The sequence below is a fragment of the Bombus bifarius genome, unplaced genomic scaffold (assembly GCF_011952205.1).
Source record: "Bombus bifarius isolate JDL3187 unplaced genomic scaffold, Bbif_JDL3187 scf7180000007984, whole genome shotgun sequence".
Classification (NCBI taxonomy): domain Eukaryota; kingdom Metazoa; phylum Arthropoda; class Insecta; order Hymenoptera; family Apidae; genus Bombus; species Bombus bifarius.
The window spans coordinates 1,353,085-1,373,675 of record NW_022884367.1 but is presented as its reverse complement, the minus strand read 5'-3'; the positions used below and the strand labels follow the sequence as shown (position 1 = coordinate 1,373,675).

Below are 20,591 nucleotides of genomic sequence, written 5' to 3'. Positions count from 1 at the left end.
GCGACAGAAGGTACGAACGTTTTGTGGACGAGTATGAATGTCAGTGATCGTTGGGAAACTGTCGTACGACGCGCGATCCTGCACGTCGATGCCCGGGTTCGCTACATAATTCCAGTAGAAAAACACGATTGCACTGTGATTTTCTGGTGTTCGGATGGACACAGCTACCTCGTGTTCTTTCTTTTAGAGTTTTAAAATAGATTTGAGCATATTGAAGGGTTTGATTAGCTTTATTTTTCAGTAGATGAAGTTTTTATGGATATTACGTATTGCGATTGTTTTTCTTTGAAACTCATTAAATTGAATTTTACGGTTTGTCATAATAAAAGATATGAGAAAATGATATAAAGTTGAGGGAACTGGTGTATAAGAGTTGAGAACGGTTTGATTAGCTTTAGTTTTCAGCGGATAAAGTTTCTATGGAACTTGCGTAATTGCGAATTGGAATTGTGTTTTCTTTGAAACTGATGGAAGTGAGTATTGAGATTTATTTTAATAGAGATAAGAAGTAGAAATGATATAGAATCAAGGGAATTGCTGTGAAAGAGTTTGAAATGGTTTACCTTTACTCTTCAATAAATGAAATTCCTACGGATATTACGCAAAAACTTCAATAATTCTGTTCTGTACTTATACTTAATATGATATAATTTATTTTTCAGAAAATGATATGATGCATTAAAAAGTAGACTCATAACAGACTCAGTTTTAAAATAAAATATAAAAATGGAATATACTGAATTTATTAAAATGAATATAAGTACAAAATATTTAATTTAATTTAAACCAGTGCTATAAACTCACATTCGGAAAAATGTGGTCTACTTTTGTTCTCGATATTTCCATTAAAAGAACAACATTTAAAAATATGTGAAATTGAAGAATCAAGTATTTAACGAACGATCGATAATAATGAATTATTCTTATGTACTGTTGTAATATCTCTATATCTGTCTCAATTAATTTGCATTTTGCGTAAATGTTGCTTTTTTTATTCAATCAATTTCTCCTGTGTCATTTAATGTTCAAAGGAAAAAGCGTTCGCGATTTCTGCTTTAAAAACGTACAATACTATGAAAATGCAAACGATGCTTTGTTGAAACGAGTTGTGGCAAGAAACGAAGCTCGATCTCACTATTATGCGTCGAAATGCAGCAAACAAAAGAAGGGAATCGAAAGACTTGTCCGTGTTGAAACGGGAAAGAGTTCTTTTCTTTCTCGATGACATAAATAAAACATTTCGAACAAAAATGTCGAACGACTCGACACAAGGCTCTGTATAATTTACGATATACTAAGATAAAAACGAGATGCAATAACGTAGAAGGAAGTTACATAGAAATTAGTAGAAAACGTAGAAATTTCGAATTTGAAATACTTGAATATAAAAATTATGGTATCACATTACTAGTTAAATATGAACTATAATAAAGTATTTATTACATATAAAATATAATAATCCTTCTACTCGATTTTTATTAATACCTCCAATTAAATAAACTTTATCTTATTAGGAAATAATTCTTCAATTTTTTCCATTTATCGTGTTTTAAATTCCTCCAAATTTGTCATTTCGCTGTAAAGTAGAACGTAATCTTCATTGGATTAAACAACGGAAATTAAATGACGATCCTATTAGAGTGGAATCTATTCCGGGTTAAGTGAACCGGAACTTGCTAACGAAATAAATACACAATTTAACTCTGACTTTAAATCTACTCGTAAGCTAAATGAAACATTGCTAACAATCGCTAATAATAGTCACTCATGATTTTCATATTCCAATACAGACTTCTAAATCTCCACTACGAAACGATTAACGTTTTTTAAGTTGAAATGATTACGATAGATAAAGCCATAAATATGAGTAACAAATATAAATAAAAGTATGAATAAAAAGAATGAATGGATTTTCTTTATTGAGAAGTAATTATATTATAGCGAAAGTAATGTACGACATATACATACTGTCAATAATTGATTATTGACATTTTTCGATATTACCCATATCCCCGAAGATATCCTCTTGTCACGTTTCATATATCTTGTATATTTCAATATTATCTTACCATCAGAAAGTTTCTCAGTAAAAAAGACAAAAAAAAATGTTCGGTGATGAAATCTCGCTAAATCGCTGAGCGGTGGAAAACAAGAAACTCAAGTGGGAACGATTATTTTAACGAGACGAAAAAGAAATTCTCTCGATGCTAATCTGGCGAACTCCGACAAATTTCAAGGGTTCCAACTTCAATTAGGTTTAACAGCGTAAAAATACGCGGGTCGGCGGAGGTTAGGGTCGCCCCCTTCCTCACTGCCGCTTCCACAGGAAGTAATTTCGACTCTTTAATGAAATTTTAAAATTTCCCGCCGACTTCGGGAAATGTGCAAACTGTATATTCGCTTTCATCTACCAACGTTGTTTAATTTTCACAAATTCCAACCGGCTAGCGGAAAGAGCATGTTAATATTAACTGCTTACGTTTCCCTCGTAGCAAAATCGAAACTTTCAATTAATGTTAATTTGTTTGATCCAAGTGAAAGAATATACATAATCGCCCCATGAACATCTCTGTTCTCCTCTCTTGGAAAAACTTTATATTCAATTTAAAATATTGAAATGTAACAGAAGACAAGTTTTAGCTTTCAAATGTCTCATCTATAATTATTTTTGATCAGTTCGAGATTTGATCAATTGAAAATTGTTGAGATTCGATCATTTCGAAAAAGTAAAATAAAACGAGCCGTGTATAACATGCCGTTTTGAGTGCCAGTATGTTCAACAGGTTATCAGATATTCTTTTTAAGACTCTTGAATGAAAAGACTCTCTTGTATTGTAGACACTTTACTTACATATTAGGTGAAGTAAAAAGTTCTGAGCGCTTTTTCGCTTTATTTCGACGATGAAATTAACATAGTCAAGATTATTCGATTTAGATTAAATATGCGCCGTTTTGTTCGATTACTTTTGTCCATTTTGAAGGCAATTTCATAATTCCGCGGTTGAAGAAGTCCTCGTCCCTATTGGTAAAAAACTTGACCAGCTCATTTTCACAAGCCTCTCTTGAGGCCAGTTTTGTACCATCAAGAAAATTTTGCAAAAACTTAAAAAGGTGATAATCGCTTGGTGCCAGGTCTGGACTGTACGGCGGATGCGATAGAACCTCCCAGCCAAGCTCTCGGAGCTTCTGACGCGTCGTTAAAGATGTGTGCGGCCTGGCGTTGTCTTGATGGAACACAACACCTTTCCTATTGGCCAATTCTGGCCGCTTCTGGTCGATCGCCTGCTTCAGTCTGGTCAGTTGTTGACAATAGAGGTCCGAATTAAGTGTTTGCCCCGATGGGAGCAGCTCATAATGGATGATTCCCTTCCAATCCCACCAAACACACAATAAAACCTTCTTGGCCGTTAATCCACGCTTGGCGATCGTTTGGGCCGGCCCACCGCGATTGGACCACGATCTTTTTCGGCTGTTGTTCTCGTATGTGACCCATTTTTCATCGCCAGTCACCATCCGCTTCAAAAATGGGTCGATTTCGTTACGTCTCAACAAAGAATCGCAGGCATCAATTCGGTCCAAAAGGTTCTTTTGCGTCAATTCATGTGGCACCCATACGTCGAGCTTCTTCTTGAGACCAGCCTTATGCAAATGGTTCCAAACGGTTTTCTGGCTAATCTTCAGTTCCTGGGCAATGGAATAAGTGCTCACATGCCGGTCCGACTCGACGATTTCCATGATTTTATCCACATTTTCGACGATTGGCCTACCAGAGCGTGCCTCATCTTCGACGTCCATATTACCAGAACGGAATCGTTGGAACCACCGCTTTGCTGTTGCATTCGATACTGTACTGGGTCCATAAACAGCACAAATTTTTTTGGCCGCCTGCTCCGCCTTTTCACCTTGGTCGTAGTGGTACTGAAGAATGTATCGAATTTTCTCTTTTTTTATCTCCATTTTCGAACGCTGTAACACACAACTGGCTTCACCGAACACAAAACTGACAAAGAACCTTTTTGATGCGTAATATCACCTTGAAATCGGTGTATACTATGACTCGATGCGATGTGCACATCGTGAGATATGGCTCACTAAAGACATCTAGCGAAAAACGCTCAGAACTTTTTACTTAACCTAATACTTTGTAAAATGTAGTTTAAACTACATTAGACATTAAATGAGTCAAATAGAAATAGAGTTTCATCGATACAGCTCATCTTCATTTATACTCGTTGATCATACACAGTCCAAATGGATACTTGCCTTAAATTGTTCCAAAGTTAATAAACTAATTGACCTTTAAGAACGCTTCATCGCTAACAAGCATTATAACTAGAAAAGAAAAAGGATGAATGAAAGAAAGAATGAGGAAAAATAGAAACGAATGCCGCTTGATCAGTAAAAAGGGGCGCGCTTTCAATAATCGACTCCATGCTTCCGGCAATATTAACCTGTTATACACCTGTACATACCTAGGATATATGTATACACGTATTCTAGAGCGTATTCAATGTTCCCTTGTACCTTGATTTCCTTTGAAATTTAGCAATACAATTGTATATTTGTGGTATGTCGATACGGTTCAATTAGCTGGCTGATGAAGTAATTAGCAAAGTTTAAAATCGTCGCGAAAGGAACTCTTAATGCGAGTGTATTTACTCGCTGGTAACGAATCGCACGGAACTAACGCGTTCGACGGGCGAATTTACATCGTTACCCAGCTGCGCCACCGGTGGAAGTTAATCTTCCGCTTTTAGATGATAATTGGCGTACTCGCGAGCGAGAAGCCAAGTTTACGATTACTTTATCGGCTGTTCGACGCGCTCGTGTCATCGGTATTTCCTCTGGATGCGACGAATTTATGTCATCGCCTCGTCTACGGCAATTTCTAAAGTAATCAAAAGCCGACGTACCAAACCTAATATATTATTTGCAGTAGACTTGTAAGTGTCTTATCTCGAATGCATCGAAAATATAACTTTCTCAATCAGCGGTTCATTTTCATGGTAAAATTCCGTTTTAGTTAAATAGATATCTGTGTAATGCACTTACGTTAGCCTAGTAGGGAGTTAAAAAAGTGAAATATGTTTCTGATCGGGAGATTCTTTCCATAAATCTTCGGTGAATTGTTCATTAATTAACAAATTTTTGGAAACTTCGTTTATTAATACCTACTACTTTTACATAGGATATTCGTGTTTCGAATTTTATCCAGAAATTATAGATGTTAATGAATAAGTAATTTCTTTCAAAAATAGCTTCTGTACGTCTTTTATAATTCTTGCTCGTAGTTTATCGGACACTTTTAGCACGTTTACAGGATAAACGTTGTAATAAAAAAAGATGAAATTATTATTCCTTTATATTAAAAAAAATCCAAATTATTCTATGATTTAAAAGTTCGTTTACAATCCTGTTGTAGCATACTATATTATATGATGTTTAATATTAGGACCATATACATATGTATGCGTTTTACTTCAATTCAAGCATAATTTCATGAATAAATATTCTTAAGCGTATGAAATGAATACGTAGAATTCAATATCCATATGTGTATAGATATTATGTTACTATATTCTTCTCTCTAATTCCAAGAACTAATTTATTCACTTTATATCATGAAATAAAAAAATGTCTAACATCGTTAACATGCTTATTAGTTCTTTGTATTTGTGTTATTTCCTTCTTCTTTTTTTATTCCGAACACATCAACGATGTTACCTCGACGTTTCCATTTCCGGCGAGACGTCATTGACCAGTAGCGTAAAGATAATGCATCGATTCCATACCAGCGTGTGTTTGGCCGCACGTGTACGGCCATAAAACAATTCCTACGCATTTTTATTGGCGAAACACAGTCCCGGTCACGAGAATGCCTCTATCGGGAAAACTATAACTCGTATCCTTGCGGTTGGCGCGAGGTACAGTCGGCTAAGAGGGTTAGGCGAATCGAATGGAACGCCTCGCGAAGGGGAAAATGCCTCGGTCGTCCCTCGGAGGAACGAGGCAGAAAGAAAGAGAGAGAGAGGGAGAGAAACGAAGGAAGGATAAAAGGAAACAGAGACAGATAAAAGTGTCGGTAGAGAATGGTGAGGAAGAGGAGCAAGAGGGACGAACCACTTAACAAACTGCTGAACTCACACCCCGCGGGATTTTATTTCTACTTAAATGGAGTTGCCGAGATACGCATTGGATACGGATTCTTACCGGATCTCTCTGGCTCCGAATTTATTTGTACCGTTTGTTAAATTCTCTCTACCTCTACGTTTCGATTCTCTCATACCTTCTACGTTCCTTCTTTGCTTTTCCTCCCTTTTCTACAAGTCTTATAAACTTTCTTTCGATCGTTGATGAAACTTACCAGTGGCGTTCAAGGTTACGATGCGCCAGATGAAAGTATTGCACACTCGGTTCTCTTCTTTTCCTCTAGGTATTTGTTTTTAGTCTCTCGTATTTTTTTATAAACGAAATCGAAATCTCAATAAGTCGAGCCTCGTTTAAATTAGTCGAGTGAAACCGAATTCGAGCGATCTGAAACCATTTTATCAATGGCAACTTGTTATTTACTTGACGTGAGACATTCATTCAAGTTCTCTCGCACATTCTCGTTAGTCGAGTCACTTAATCTGAACGAGGCTTAGTAGTCATAAAGTTCTATGGGTGTTTATGACAGTTTAATAGCATTCTTATGTCGAATAATTTTTATAAGAAATTAATGGTTAACAACTATTCCAATATAACGGTAAGATGTATGTATCCCTATACATGGAAGAAAAGTCTACAAATTAATTTTTATTTTTTCTGATATTAAGGTCTGGTATCTCTACTTATTGAGAAAATTTGATAATCATTATTTAACCATACTATTTGTTATTGCTACTTTAATAAAGCCAGGGTTCTAACTAGAATCTTAATTAGAAATTTAGACTAATAATTCTAAGAATAATTCTATATTATTCTTCTTTTATATTAGGTTATCTCAAAAATTCCTTTCGTTTAATGAGGAAATAATAGATGCACAACATTTTTTGTTTTATATTATTTTATTGAATTATATATGATCTATCTTGTAATAATAGAACATACGAGAACAACATAATATAAAACAAAAAATGTTGTGCATCTATTATTTCCTTATAAAACGAAAGGAACTTTTGAGACAACCTAATATATTCTAATTCTATATTATAATAATACATAATTCTAGAATGTTAAACTTCTTTAATAACAAGAGATTAGGAAGAAAAACAACGATCAGGAAAGTCCATCTACTTTTCTCTAGCTAATGTACGTGTACATTACACGCTACACGTACCACTGCACCACTCGAAACATCTCACTCAGTGCCCAGGAAATGTTTCGAAAAATATTTGTTCCTTTCAAAAAACACTGCCCAGAGTCGGAGTCGACACGTGTAATACGCGAGATAATTGCAAAACCATTGCAACGGCGCGTGAAAAATAAAAATTCTCGAGAACGTGTGTCGTCTCACCTTGTACGGGCCAAGATTTTCCACAATGCAGGTGAAAACAGCTTCGCGACCCACAGAGACCGTCAGGTTGTTCAACGGTGTGCCGAACCTGGGTAAATCTGCAACACGAAAGGTCCTCGTCTTAAGTATCCCGCCACGGCGAACGCTTTACATAACCGTGGTATACACACTTACTTACTTACTGCTACTTATACTTATAACCCACCTAGGAACGCGCTAAAGTTTGCGAAGTACTCAAGAAACTCGGGCCGGTGAATGGGCCGAGTTAACGTAAGCGGGTCAACTGGGGACTAAGCCAGCCTCTTTATATTTCTCGACAAAATCCTTATTCTCCTGATTTCAGCACAACCTTCGTTCGATCATCATGACTATCTAAGGAGCGGTTATCGTATGTCTCATGAAAATAAAGGGGCAGAAGGAAGAAATCGGGAACGAAGGGATTTATTTTCGTATTTTGATAAAATTCCAGGATAAGATTTTATGAGAAGATGGTCATGTTAATGTGTGATTTTATAGAGAGTTGAGAACCGTGTAGGTTGTTTTGTGTATTGTGTATTGTTGTTATATTTGTTGTATTATTTTATCGTTCATGTCTTGATGGATAATTAAAGAAACGGAACAAAAGAAGCATGTTTCACTTGATAAATATTGTAAGAAAGATTACAAATTTTATTTGGCATGTTTAATGAAAATTACATTATCTTGAAATGCCAACCTCTTTCGCTAAAATTTTTTTAATTATTAGCTCATCGATATTTTAACATTAAATAAAATAAAATCAAACTGTAAATAGCGGAACAAAAATTGAACTGAAATGTTTCGGAGAGAAGCTTCAGTTTGAAAGCTGCAGTACGAACCGATGAAATTTTAAAAGACAAATTGAATATTCAGGAGCCTATAGCAGTTAAATAACGGGACTGGAATAAATTTTAATACGCCTCAGTCGTACATAAAGTGACGTTGGGCTATAAATATAAAAATAATAAACTAACTTGAACTGATAAAGATCTGTGATGAACTATGGTTAAAAAGCATGAAAACAATGTTTACGCTTTATTACAACTTAAGCTACAATAAAATTCTCTAAATAATAAATATTCGCTTATCACAACACATTTTCAACATACTTTTCGTATATTTCATGTATTTTATACATGGATGTGTATTTTTCCATTTATTATATTTCCGTATTTCACGTATTTTATTTACGTATCATAACATATCTTAAATGCATAAGCATTAAAATAGATTTATTACAATTCACAATTGTTATTGTTAAAACTTATTGTCTTTCCTTATAGAATTATTCCTAATTAGCAATTACATATGTATATGAATTATTTTGAGGTATTCGTTATTATACATTTTTTCTTTTAATATAGATAGGCTTTGAATTAGTTTTCATTATTAATTGATTTTCAGTGAAATGTATCCAACAGTAAAATATTCTTAAAATTGTAGGAAGGTAAATTTGTTACGATTCTTATTTTGAAACAGTAAGTATTAAATGCTAATTTTAAATAAATAAATAAATAATAATAATAATAATAATAGATGTTAACTGAATTAAATTGCTAGAGGACATATATAAAGTTATTTGATAGCCTACAAAAAATAAAGAACGAGAGTATATATTTTTTAGGAATATATGCATTAAATATACCGCACAAGCATATACCTAACAGATGTATCAGCCATCGAAATATATTTGATTCATATCGTAAGCGACCCAAGGTTTTATTATGCGGAAGGTTGTTGGAAACTGGACCCAAAAATTGCAGTTCTGGCAAGGCCATTGGCTACATTGGCCATATTGTGAATTTATGGCACGTCGATCGTCATCGGTGTTGGGGTGAAAGGTTAAGGTTCTGGAAATGCAAATGTCCAACAAAAATATGAAAATTTTGCGAGGTATAGAAAATCTTCTGTGCCATCGACTTTTTCCCATATCAATACATTTTTTTCGTATAATTCACCAAATCTTTTTTTGAACATTTCCCACACACGATTATATTTTATTTTTTATGACCAATAAATGAAATGAAAAATGTGCAAAGAATCTACTGTGTTCAATAAATATAAGAGACTAAAAAATACGATTAACAAAAAAAAAAAAAGAAATAAAATAGATATAGATAACAGACATTTTTAACGAAAAAGTAATTTTATTTCAATGCTCAAATAAAGCGAGCTTCACTATGGTAAAAATACGATGACGTATGATCATATCGTAAACCTGGGGAAGTTCAAATATATGTGACTAATAGTGCCATATGAAATCCAATATAACGTAACATTTCATATTTTCGTTATCTCATAGTTTTCTAGTGAACTTTATTCGTGCAAATTTTCGCACAGCTATTGCACAGTCTTAATGCATAATTACTATTATATATAACTGTGTATACGTAATCTATTATTTCAATTTAAAGATTATATTAATATTTTTTTAAAAATTCGGTTCACACTAAATTGAATAACTCTTTGAAAAAAGGACTCGTACGACAAAATAGTAAATTGAGTAAATTGCTTTGGGAATTTTAGTTAAACTAGAAAATAACTTCTATTTAAAATATATTTTTTTCAAAAAATTTCACAATTGATCTTTTTGGCATGGGATAAATTAATTTTCCACTAAAATTTGTTGAGACTTTGTTTTACAGACAAAATAGCCTTATTATACACAGATATAATAGGCTCAAATCAATACAAAAAGACATTGGCGAATGGCAGTACGATCTCAATAATAGCTTATTAACAAACAGCTATTATTGCGGAGAGATTTTCTCAAAGCACCGCATATATATACACAGCGACATATATAGCGTCTAAATTCGTTCGATATTACTTGCTTGGGCTCTAACAAGCAACGGCATCGCCATTGAACCGATAAACGATAATTAAACGTTAATCATGTTCTAAGGAAGTATTGATCCTCGCAGGAAATAGGTAAGACACGATCTCAGAGAGACGCGAGCCAATACGCATTAATTTCTCGACTTCTCACCAGCTAGTGACGGTTTAATTCGTTTACATCCTCAAAGGTTCTCGAATCGATGTACAATGCTTCAAAGTACAGTCGAGGATCGAAATTCATCATTTCACAGCTAACTGAAATAATTACGGATTCTTGTACTAATAAATTCTGGTATGTTAAAAAGAAAAATTAATTATTTTAGTCTACATTGAACTTAATAAATTTTTTATAATAAATAAAAATTTACTATAAATATTTAGGCAAGGATAGGAATATTTATCCGTAATCTTTGAATTTTATATGTTACAATTTTGGTTTTGTCCCTACTGGGTGAGGAAAGAAGTTTTTACATTTTAAGAATATCTTAGCGTACAATTGAAACATGAAATCATGCATATCAATGACGATACTTGCGTATTGTCCTCAAACCTGACAATTTTCCTAACGATAGAAGAATACTATTGGAACGAAAAATGACTGAAAAAAGACAAGAGGATTAATTTAGGAGATATTGCAAAAATGCTGAAATTTTGAAGCGTCTACCGATTTTAAAGCTATATTGCCATTTGAATTTCTTGAATTCATTGGAATATGGTCCCAAAGGAGTCTAGGAATTAACTAAAAAGTTTATAAACTAATATAATAAATTATTCTATATAATAAATAGTTTTAGTTTGTGGATCACTGTGCTACGTCTTCGAATTTAATGAAACATTATAAACTTCTGATGCTTAAGAGGGACTGCGGAAAGTTAAGTTCATTATTGAGTGCAAAACTCTCGCAGTCTAATTAAATCACCGGTAAATACAACACCTTGAGCTTTGTTCGCACCACTATGCTCATTACTGAAGCATGTCAGAAAATTACAGTAACAAGTGTGAAAGTTGAATAAGAATGTTCTTTATTTATCGAGTTAGAATTCGAATTAAAAGACAAAGACAACGTAAACACGAGAATACCGCTTCACGTCTTTTCTTGTATTTTGTACAATAGATTTGACAAATTAAAGTTGGAACATCCGTCGAATAAGATATTAAGAAGTCAAAGTTCATTTATCTGACTAGGCTCCTTAAATACAATAAATTTCACTTGAAAAACATTTCATTAAAATATTTTTATAATAAATAACGAGCTATTTCAGGTGGTAGTTATTACTGACTCGCCCTCTATATAATTATAAATAATATGCCAAATTGCAGCATGTTTTAATATAACATAACATGTATTTAAACAAAGTTAAAATATCTGAGCGTCTAGATATTGTTGAAAGTAATTTTGGTCGGTTCGCTATCTAATTGAATCACAATGTGTATATAAATTTCATTTCTTTAATATGAAACTTTCGATTAAATTGCTTTCATTTGACCCTCGATTAAGCGTGGGAAAAAGGAAATGTAAATAGTCCAATTTTCAAGCGCAATAATAAATTCAATTAATAAAGTATTGATAAAATACAAAAATATTTGACATATCATTTTTTATTTAATCAATTTGGTTATCCATCTCTTATTAACGTACATGAATAACCTCACCGCAATTACGATTTTATCGTTGCAAATTGATATTTTGCTTATTTCAATGACCTTCTAATTTTCCGCAATTAAAACTATGTCTCAGCGATAGTTGAATTGTTCTGAAGTTTAGTAGAAATCTTTAATCAATGACCGTATCTTTTATTTTCTGTTGTTCAGTAATAGGTACATTTATGCGCTCGTTAGAATATGTGCTCCTTTAAGAGACAACGTATCACATGCATAATCGTTACGCAATAAGTGCAGTCTCGTGTCGTCATTTAGGCTTGTACAGTACAGTCAAATGTTTCCACTTGAACTACTTATGTGTAGGTAATTAAATCAATTGACATGCAAGCGTGTAATATCTTACTCCTGTTTAATGTACAGTTTTGAAAACTAACTTCTGTTAGTAAGTAAACACAGCAGAGACAAAAACAAAAGCAGGGAACATGCGAAAACAACATGGCAGTTTACGTTTTTTCATAAAGCTCAAATTCAAAAATGGGAGTGGTCGCATTAAATTCATGCAAGCTTGATGACATATCCGACGAAAAAAGAACTATGATTTACCGGATTTGAATCTGCCGCAGCCCATTGGTATTATATTGAGAAATATTCTTCGGATACGTACGTTGAATGAAGGGTCCAAATGAAAGCAAGGTGAACGTATTTAATGCAAAGGACTCACGGCATTTAATTGCGGAAAATTGGGTGCCGCTATTGCAACGAAAAAGGAACGTTTAAATTAGTTTTTGACCTACATTCTCCACTGCTTAGAGAAACCTCGCGATTTTAAACCCTTGTAAAGCCACGCAACTCCAAAGTTATGTGACACACTACTGCATGTATATTCTAAAAATATTATTTAATTAGCATTGTATTATCGTACTTTGATATTTTACTGGTTTCAGTCTATTTGTATTAATTCATTGGTTCAACATTTTTAAATTAAAATGCAAAACCTTAATCAATCAAAATTTTCTTTCTCATACACGCAACACAACAAATAAAATTTCCATTATACATATAGAATTGATGGATGGTACTTTAACTTTTACATTCTCGAATTATATAACGATGACAAATATTTATCTGTAATCTGAATCAAAATATTTTTAATTATATATGTTTCTCTAGAAAAACTAAAAGCATATTCTAGCATCTTTAATTTTTGTTTAATAGATTTTGGTATTTTTTAATAAAAAGTTTGTCATACTATGCTACTGCTGCAATTATAATATATAGGAGATATTGAATTATATTGGATTATGTAGAAGAAGAACTGTATGCTATTAAATAATGAAGATTAAAGTTCCTTCTGTCGTAAAACGTTCGAAACAGACACAAACAATAGTATATGTAAATATATAAATATAAATATTCTTTTTTCTATTGCTTGTACCAGATTAAATCAATATGTGAATTTAATGACTTGATAAAATAACAGTTTTATTGGAAGCACCACAAAGATCGCTCTATTCATTTGACAATAGCTATTCTGGTGAGAAACAGCTTCAACAAAGGTTGTTTTGGTAGAACCATTGAATATTCATTCAACGATAAGTCAGGATATACACCGCTTTTTATGGTATCGCTTGTACCATGTTGTATTACTAGACATGTTTCTGGCCACTACAATACGTGTTGTTACCCATAAAACCGAAAAATTTGCGAGAGTCGTTTTTATTCTAAGTTCCCAATATATCTGTTTATTATGTACATGATAACCAATCATTTGAACAAATATTTTAACATTTGGAGAAATGCGTAGGAATTCTTTACAAATTCAATAAAATTTATCTATAATTTTATAAACTTTTAATGAGAGCCACGACATTTTATTTTATAATTTTAAATACTTTTCCCAAGTAATTTCATTTCATTTCATCTCTATACTAAAGGAAAATATTGATTATTTTTTTAGATTTATATTGCAATTCCGGAATTCCCAATTAATAGTCATAAGTAGCCAAAATTTAAAAAATCACCAAAACTGAAATTAGACAATTTCACGGCGCTGAAAATAAGCTCTCGGCGGATAATATTTCTATAGAGTATGTGTATTGCATAAATTATCCACATGTAAGTCGAAGCTCTAATATATTTTGCATCTTCTTTCTCTTTTCATCTTCCGACTTTCTATCATCTAACTTTCCACCGTGCTTTGCATCTCATGAACATTAATATTTTTAATTACTTTTATATTATTACGTTTAGTCGAAATATTCTCACCAAAGATAGTAATTGTAAAACCACGGGAACGAGGAGATTAATGAGGTCGCTTCCTAGAAAGGGTCAAAGCGAAACTCAGCGCATAATTTCATCGTTTTATCACATATCGCGAAAATCTAATCCAGCCACGTAATTTTTCCAAGTCTGCAAGATTCGACCCCAGGAAAATCAGTCGAAAACGATCTAAAATCGACGCAGAAGAGAATAATGAGAAGTATGATGAATAGATCATTGTAACGTTTTTTCTTAGACGAGATGGGCGACTAAGATTTTTCGAAAAATGTGTTTAATTGTAACAAGTTTCGTGATGAGATCGAAATCTGTAAGGACAGCAACCACTGACGTGCAATTTAACTGAGCAGCTATTTGTGACGAGAGCCCGCCCGGTTAATTTTCCTTTTCAAATTGCTTCCGACTCGCTGAGGCTGCGAACGTAATTGATATTAATATGCTCCGAAGGAACGAATATTGTAAAATAAAACCAAGACTAATTTCTCTATCCAGCCTGAATCATTATTAATATTTCACATTTTGTGTATTTAATTATGATAGATATCGTGATATTATTTCGTTTTTCCTTAAGATAGATCTCTGTCAAGATATATTTTTGAAGCAGATATCAAGAAATTTTGTAGAATGCGTACCATAAAGTGTAGAAATAATTTCGAAATCTTTCAAATTTGAAGTAATAAATTTAAAAGTTGTGTCAATAGTTTCAAAAAAGTAGACGAAATATTTCCTGTAACTTACAGAAAATAATATATTCATTATCTTTAACTAAACTCCACGGGATCGTGTACTTTCCTTCTACGATCGATATTAATATTTCCCAGAGGTACAAACGTTGCAAACTTAAGCTAACATCGCAACATTTGCTATGGAATACCGCATGGCTAAATCGAGCCAAATTATATGCAAATATTATATCATTATTAGATGATATACCATAATTTATTTTACTATTTCGAGTAATACTGAATACACGTCACAACTGTTTTAACATCGACAGTCTCGATTCTCAATATGTGGTTCTAAATAGAACAGTATTGTATCAATAGTCTATACTCCATATCAGTGCTCACGAAACGAGCTCCATCCCTGTATAGTTTCCTAATATATCGCTGTTTCAGCTTTAAATTGTGTGTAAAATGATCGTTTTCCTCATGTTCACGTAACACCTACCGAGGAAAAATGGAAGAATACCGCATTATTAAGTCGCTGCATATGAAATATCGTTCCTTCGAAGTTTGAATTTGACAGAATAATATCATGTACTAAATTAAATTAAATTGCGTCCTATCATCAATTATCAACCACATTAAAAAAGAAGAATATTAAATTTAGATTCATACATCATCCGTATTTTACAAAGTTTAAATTAAAAGTTTTTAGAAAATTTAGTTTTTGTCTGTAAAATCATTTCCCCTTGAACTATTCATTTATATTACGAAAGAATCAACATCGAAATTGATTTTATCCAAAATTCATTCGTCTTTATTTTTAACTTCACAATAGTAGGAATTTTTTATTACGAAATAATCTGCTTGACAGGTTTAAAGGAACTAGAATAACTTCTGTAACGTAATTCCTTTTTTAGATAAGCAGTAAATATACATATATAACTTTCAACTTACATAGTGTTAAGCTCAACTCTAGGAAGTTTTACTTTTGTGTTAATTTAGAAAATACATGTCACAAGGTATTCTGATGTTAATTAATGTATGACTTAACGACTATCCGATGTATATATAACTCACAAGATTATCTTTTATATATTTTAGAACATTTCTACCTGATAATAAAATGATCACTACACCAATTCGAGGTTAAAGTGCACCAAGTGTATGAATGTTTTCCTGTTTCTATTCGATCGCGAAGCAGAAATATTGAATATCTCCCTGTTTCTATTCGATCAAAGTAGAAACATTCAAGTAGCAAGTTTTATTACTTGCAGATGCGTGACACACGGTGGTCACGGTTTCTGACTGGCATAGTGGCACGGGAAAACAGTCCAGCGCAAACATTTGAACGGCGAAATTCTCGCTCATGTTTTTGCAAACATGCATGTTTAAACATGGGAACACGAAGGGGTAGATTCGCTGACGCGTACGAAATTGCCTCAGCAAATGTAAACGATCGTTTTTATAAAATTCGTCAATCGTTCGGAAGCTTCCTTCAACTTTCTATAACAGTAGCACGAGATGCGTTTTAATTTTAATAGAAGAATCGAATTCATCGATTGGGTAATTACAGTTTGGTTAACAAGCTGACTTTCAATCTCTAAAATGAATATCTATTAATGTCTGTAAAATTCTTGGCAAAGGTTACGTGAAAAATTAGACGCTCGTTTCCTTCGTGCTTCTTAAAGAGTCCTTTCTAATCTGATGGCCGTATAACCGGGAAAGCGGGGAAACAAAAATCAGCACGCAAAGATGAAACGAATCGATAACCAACCTCGTACTCGAAACAACGCTAATTGTTTCACCGGGATACGAACACGAAATTCGTTCCCTACCTTGTTCAATAGGCCGCTGCTGCAATTCCTTTTCAATTAGGTTTCTTGAATATCCACTCCACGCTGTTATTCTATTTTATTGTCACGGAAACATAAGGTATTTTGTTTCTCCACTTTATTTTCTTTGTATTAGCTATGAATGTATTGAGTTCAGAAAGTTCGATCATATCGTTAATTATATTTTACCTTATTGTCGATTGTCAACCATATTAATGAAGTTAATAAATAATTAATATAAATTATTGTTTTGTTTTCACATATTGGTAGATGCATATTTTTTCAGTAAAGGCAGTCAATGATGACAATTTTAAACAGGTACTTCTATTTTAACAAAGGACATCCGCGTTGTCTTTTAAAATTTGCAAACGTAATTTCCCTGAAAATCTTCAAAGTATAAATTTACTTTTTATACAGAATACATATATGCACGTGCTCCTATTTCTTGTACATTATAACTGACGCGGTTTCTATTTAGTTTTTGTCAGCTAAAGTAGAACACCTTTGATGTATTATTACATCCTGCCACATACATTAGGAGGTTGGCTGCTTTTCATCGGTTAAAGCTATTATCCTCTGACATATTACATCTTTTACTATAGTATATGCGTATCTTGTTTAAGCAAATTAGCCTAATTAAGACAAAGACTATTTATATATACTAAATCTTCTTACGGATTCGCTAATAAGCTTTCTAATATAGACTAATAAATAAGACTATATTATGTGTCTCGTTTATCTTAGATTTCTTAATATCCTTACTGATATTGTAGGATTCATTTAGCTTGAATTTCGTAATATCCTTACGGCTATTGTAGGTTTCATTTATCTTGGATTTAATATTCTTACTGGTGCGATATACTTTTATCAATACAAGAAGTTTCGTCCGAACAAAATTGTTTGGTTCAGAAAGAAACCTTCTTCGAACGAAAGAGCAAAATTTTATATGCACCAATCGAATATTTGACACAAATTTTCAAAGAGATAATTTCTTTAAAAAATCCCTAAAAAGGTTCGTTCACAAAGTGAAATACGCACTAATAGAAACAAAGAATCAATATGAGGCAGACATTGTTCGAACAATGGTCGGGATAATCGAATACATTTGCCTGGCGCGCGTAAGCCAGAAAGATCTCGTGGATGATATCTAGATTTGTAATCTGCAGCTTGACCCAGACTCTATGTAAATTCAAGCGAGTATGAGAGAAGGTAAAACGGAGCGGGCAGAGTGGCTAAAAAGAAAGGGAAAAAAGCGTAGAATATCGTAGGAAAGTAGACGATGAAACGATTTTCGAATCCTGGCACGTCCGCGTATTACCATCGATGGAGGCATCCGGCTCTCCTTTGGAAATAAACGTAACGATTCTATCTAAGATCGAGGGATCAATACGCGCCTCGATGAACCGTAAAACGACGAGTTCTCGAATCGTTTCTGGAATTATGCCCATGGACAGTGCAAGCGTTCGTGCCTTAATCCGGCTGGTCGAATTTCGGAAAACCAACCAGGGGAAGGAGGATTGAACAATAGAAAACTTGCATGAACACCACTGGTTTTGTAGGAAAGTTTGCTACTTTTAAGGTTGGATGAAACACGCCACGGATAATATCCTATTTCGGGAGAATACGCAATCAGTTTCTTCTTCCGCGACATTCGCTCTTCCGTGGTGCAATGACGTTTGGCGAGCACGATGACCTGTTCCGGGAAATGAGACTGGCTCTTTTGTGATGGTCTTGCGCATAGGTTGAAGGAAGATGTGGTGGATATTTAGTAGAGTGTGAAAGTGTATGTTCATCAAGTTCATGGAAAGAGAGTTAGGAAAAAGAAAATGAGAAATGAGTTGAAATGTTTAGGAGATTGCGAATTAAATAATGTTTAAGACAAAACATATGTTGTGATTGGTACTTCGTAAAATTGAAACAATTAAAAGGAAATTTCATTGAAATCTCTTTGTTAAATCCACCATAATATATCCAAGTATAAGGAATATTCTAAGACACTGAAGTATGAATGCTTCTTTTTAACTTATACAGAATTAGAACAAGGGTATCCGTAAACTATAAACTATACTAATATTTATTCTTACTATTTAAACACAAAAGAACTCAATTGAAATTGCAGTAAAATCCCTCAAAATCCACTTCTAAATCCACCTTTCAAATATATTGATTAACCTTCTCACTCCATGCTGAAGAGGAAGGAACGGAACACAATGACAAGAAGATTCGATCGAACGAGCAGCAGTGGCTAGCATTTTTCTACTGAAGGTTTGCGAAACATTCGAAGAGACGTGTCATCGATTTCGCGTGTTGTCACGGCGCACGAATTATCGTTGCGTGATAGAAACTCGACGAACGGTGACTATAAGCCTGCTGATATTATCTGTCAGTTCGTCGTTCTCCCGTAAAAAGGATGCCGGATTTGGTGTCCACGGGTAGAATCTAATCTGAGTGGCACGCATTAGCATCGGAATTAACGAGACCTTTCTTTTGATCCCGCTTACTTGCACGCTCTTTGTCCCGTGACAATTGCGGCTTTATCCCTATGCTATCTCTAGAAAATCGTAATCGCGAACGCAAAGATCAAATGTTAGTTTCGAAGATGCTTCTCGTTGCAATCGGGTCAGAAACTGAATGTCTGAGAAACTTTGTATATCAGATCGCCCTTTAACTAGGAACTTTTATAATCACGGAATTAAAAATCTTAAAAAATGAACCAATGTTAATTAGGTTGATTTTAATCCTTGCCAACGTAAATATGGTATAATTTATTCTTAAAAGAAATCTATCTTTAGAAATAAAATAACACGTACGTAACGTACAATATATATATATTAAAATAATAGAAAAAAGTAGGGGATTCTTAAATAAAAAAAATTATATACAAACGATTAGCAATCTGAGTGGTGAGTTAACTAGTTTCCTATGGTTAATAGATAAACCCCTTCGAAATATATCTTCTTTTTACTAGTAAATACAGGGATGTAATTATATAAACTGCAATACTCCCAAATTTGAGAAAGAAATAAATTAAATATGATTCTTAAAATATGTTATCCCATTTATAATGATATTCTATGTTTCAAGAGATCTCAGTCATGTTGGAAAAATTTTAACAACTCAGCAGTTATTGTAAAAATTTCACGTTCTATGAAAATTTTATTTTTGGATTTTCCTAATTTAGAAATATTTAGAATTTTTGTAATATTATACATACATGGAATTAATTGAGCACGAGTTTTGAAAACATTATATTCGTAAAATATACGGAGTTTAAGAACTTAGCTACTTATAATTCTCACTGAGAGGAATAAAGCATGCTTCATCAATATAGGTCATGAAATGCTCGTGACGTAAAGTCTACTTTTGTATTTACGAGAATTTGATGTAACAAGTGAGTCTATTCGCAATGCATTGGATGCAAACAAAAGAATCGGTTTGGATTTCTTTCTGCGGAATACTTAAAGACTTTATTCTATTTATCAACGACAGAAATAGGCAGATAGTCGCACAATACGGGGCATGAAAGAAATACTTGAAAATGTATGTCACTCTACGATCCGCAGATGTCAGTTTTATATTGAATGGGATAGCTAGCTTGTCAAATATCTCTTGAAAATGTGAAACTAAATTCTCAGGCTTCGTGTCGATAGAATGGATTTTAGGAGTCATGTTGAGTAAATATTTTGTGTTCCCTTCAAGAAATACTACATACAGGTAAGATTAAAATCCTGGTCCCATTTTTAGGTATTTTTGATAAAAATTTAAAACTTTGAAATTAAAAATATATAAAGTTCATAAAATTAATAATATTTAATATTATACTATACAGAACTAACTATACAGAAATGTTTAGGCAGCAAT

General features: G+C 33.2%; 1 protein-coding gene across 2 annotated transcripts in view; it reads right to left on the bottom strand.

Moving 5' to 3' along the window:
• Window positions 1-20,591, bottom strand: part of LOC117204844 (lachesin-like) — a 161,277-nt gene that overhangs the window by 76,923 nt on the left and 63,763 nt on the right. For both annotated transcript variants that reach the window (XM_033442630.1, XM_033442631.1), the window contains exon 2: window positions 7,496-7,593. In XM_033442630.1, coding sequence (XP_033298521.1) covers window positions 7,496-7,593 — 98 coding nt within the window. The remainder of the gene's footprint in view (window positions 1-7,495; window positions 7,594-20,591) is intronic.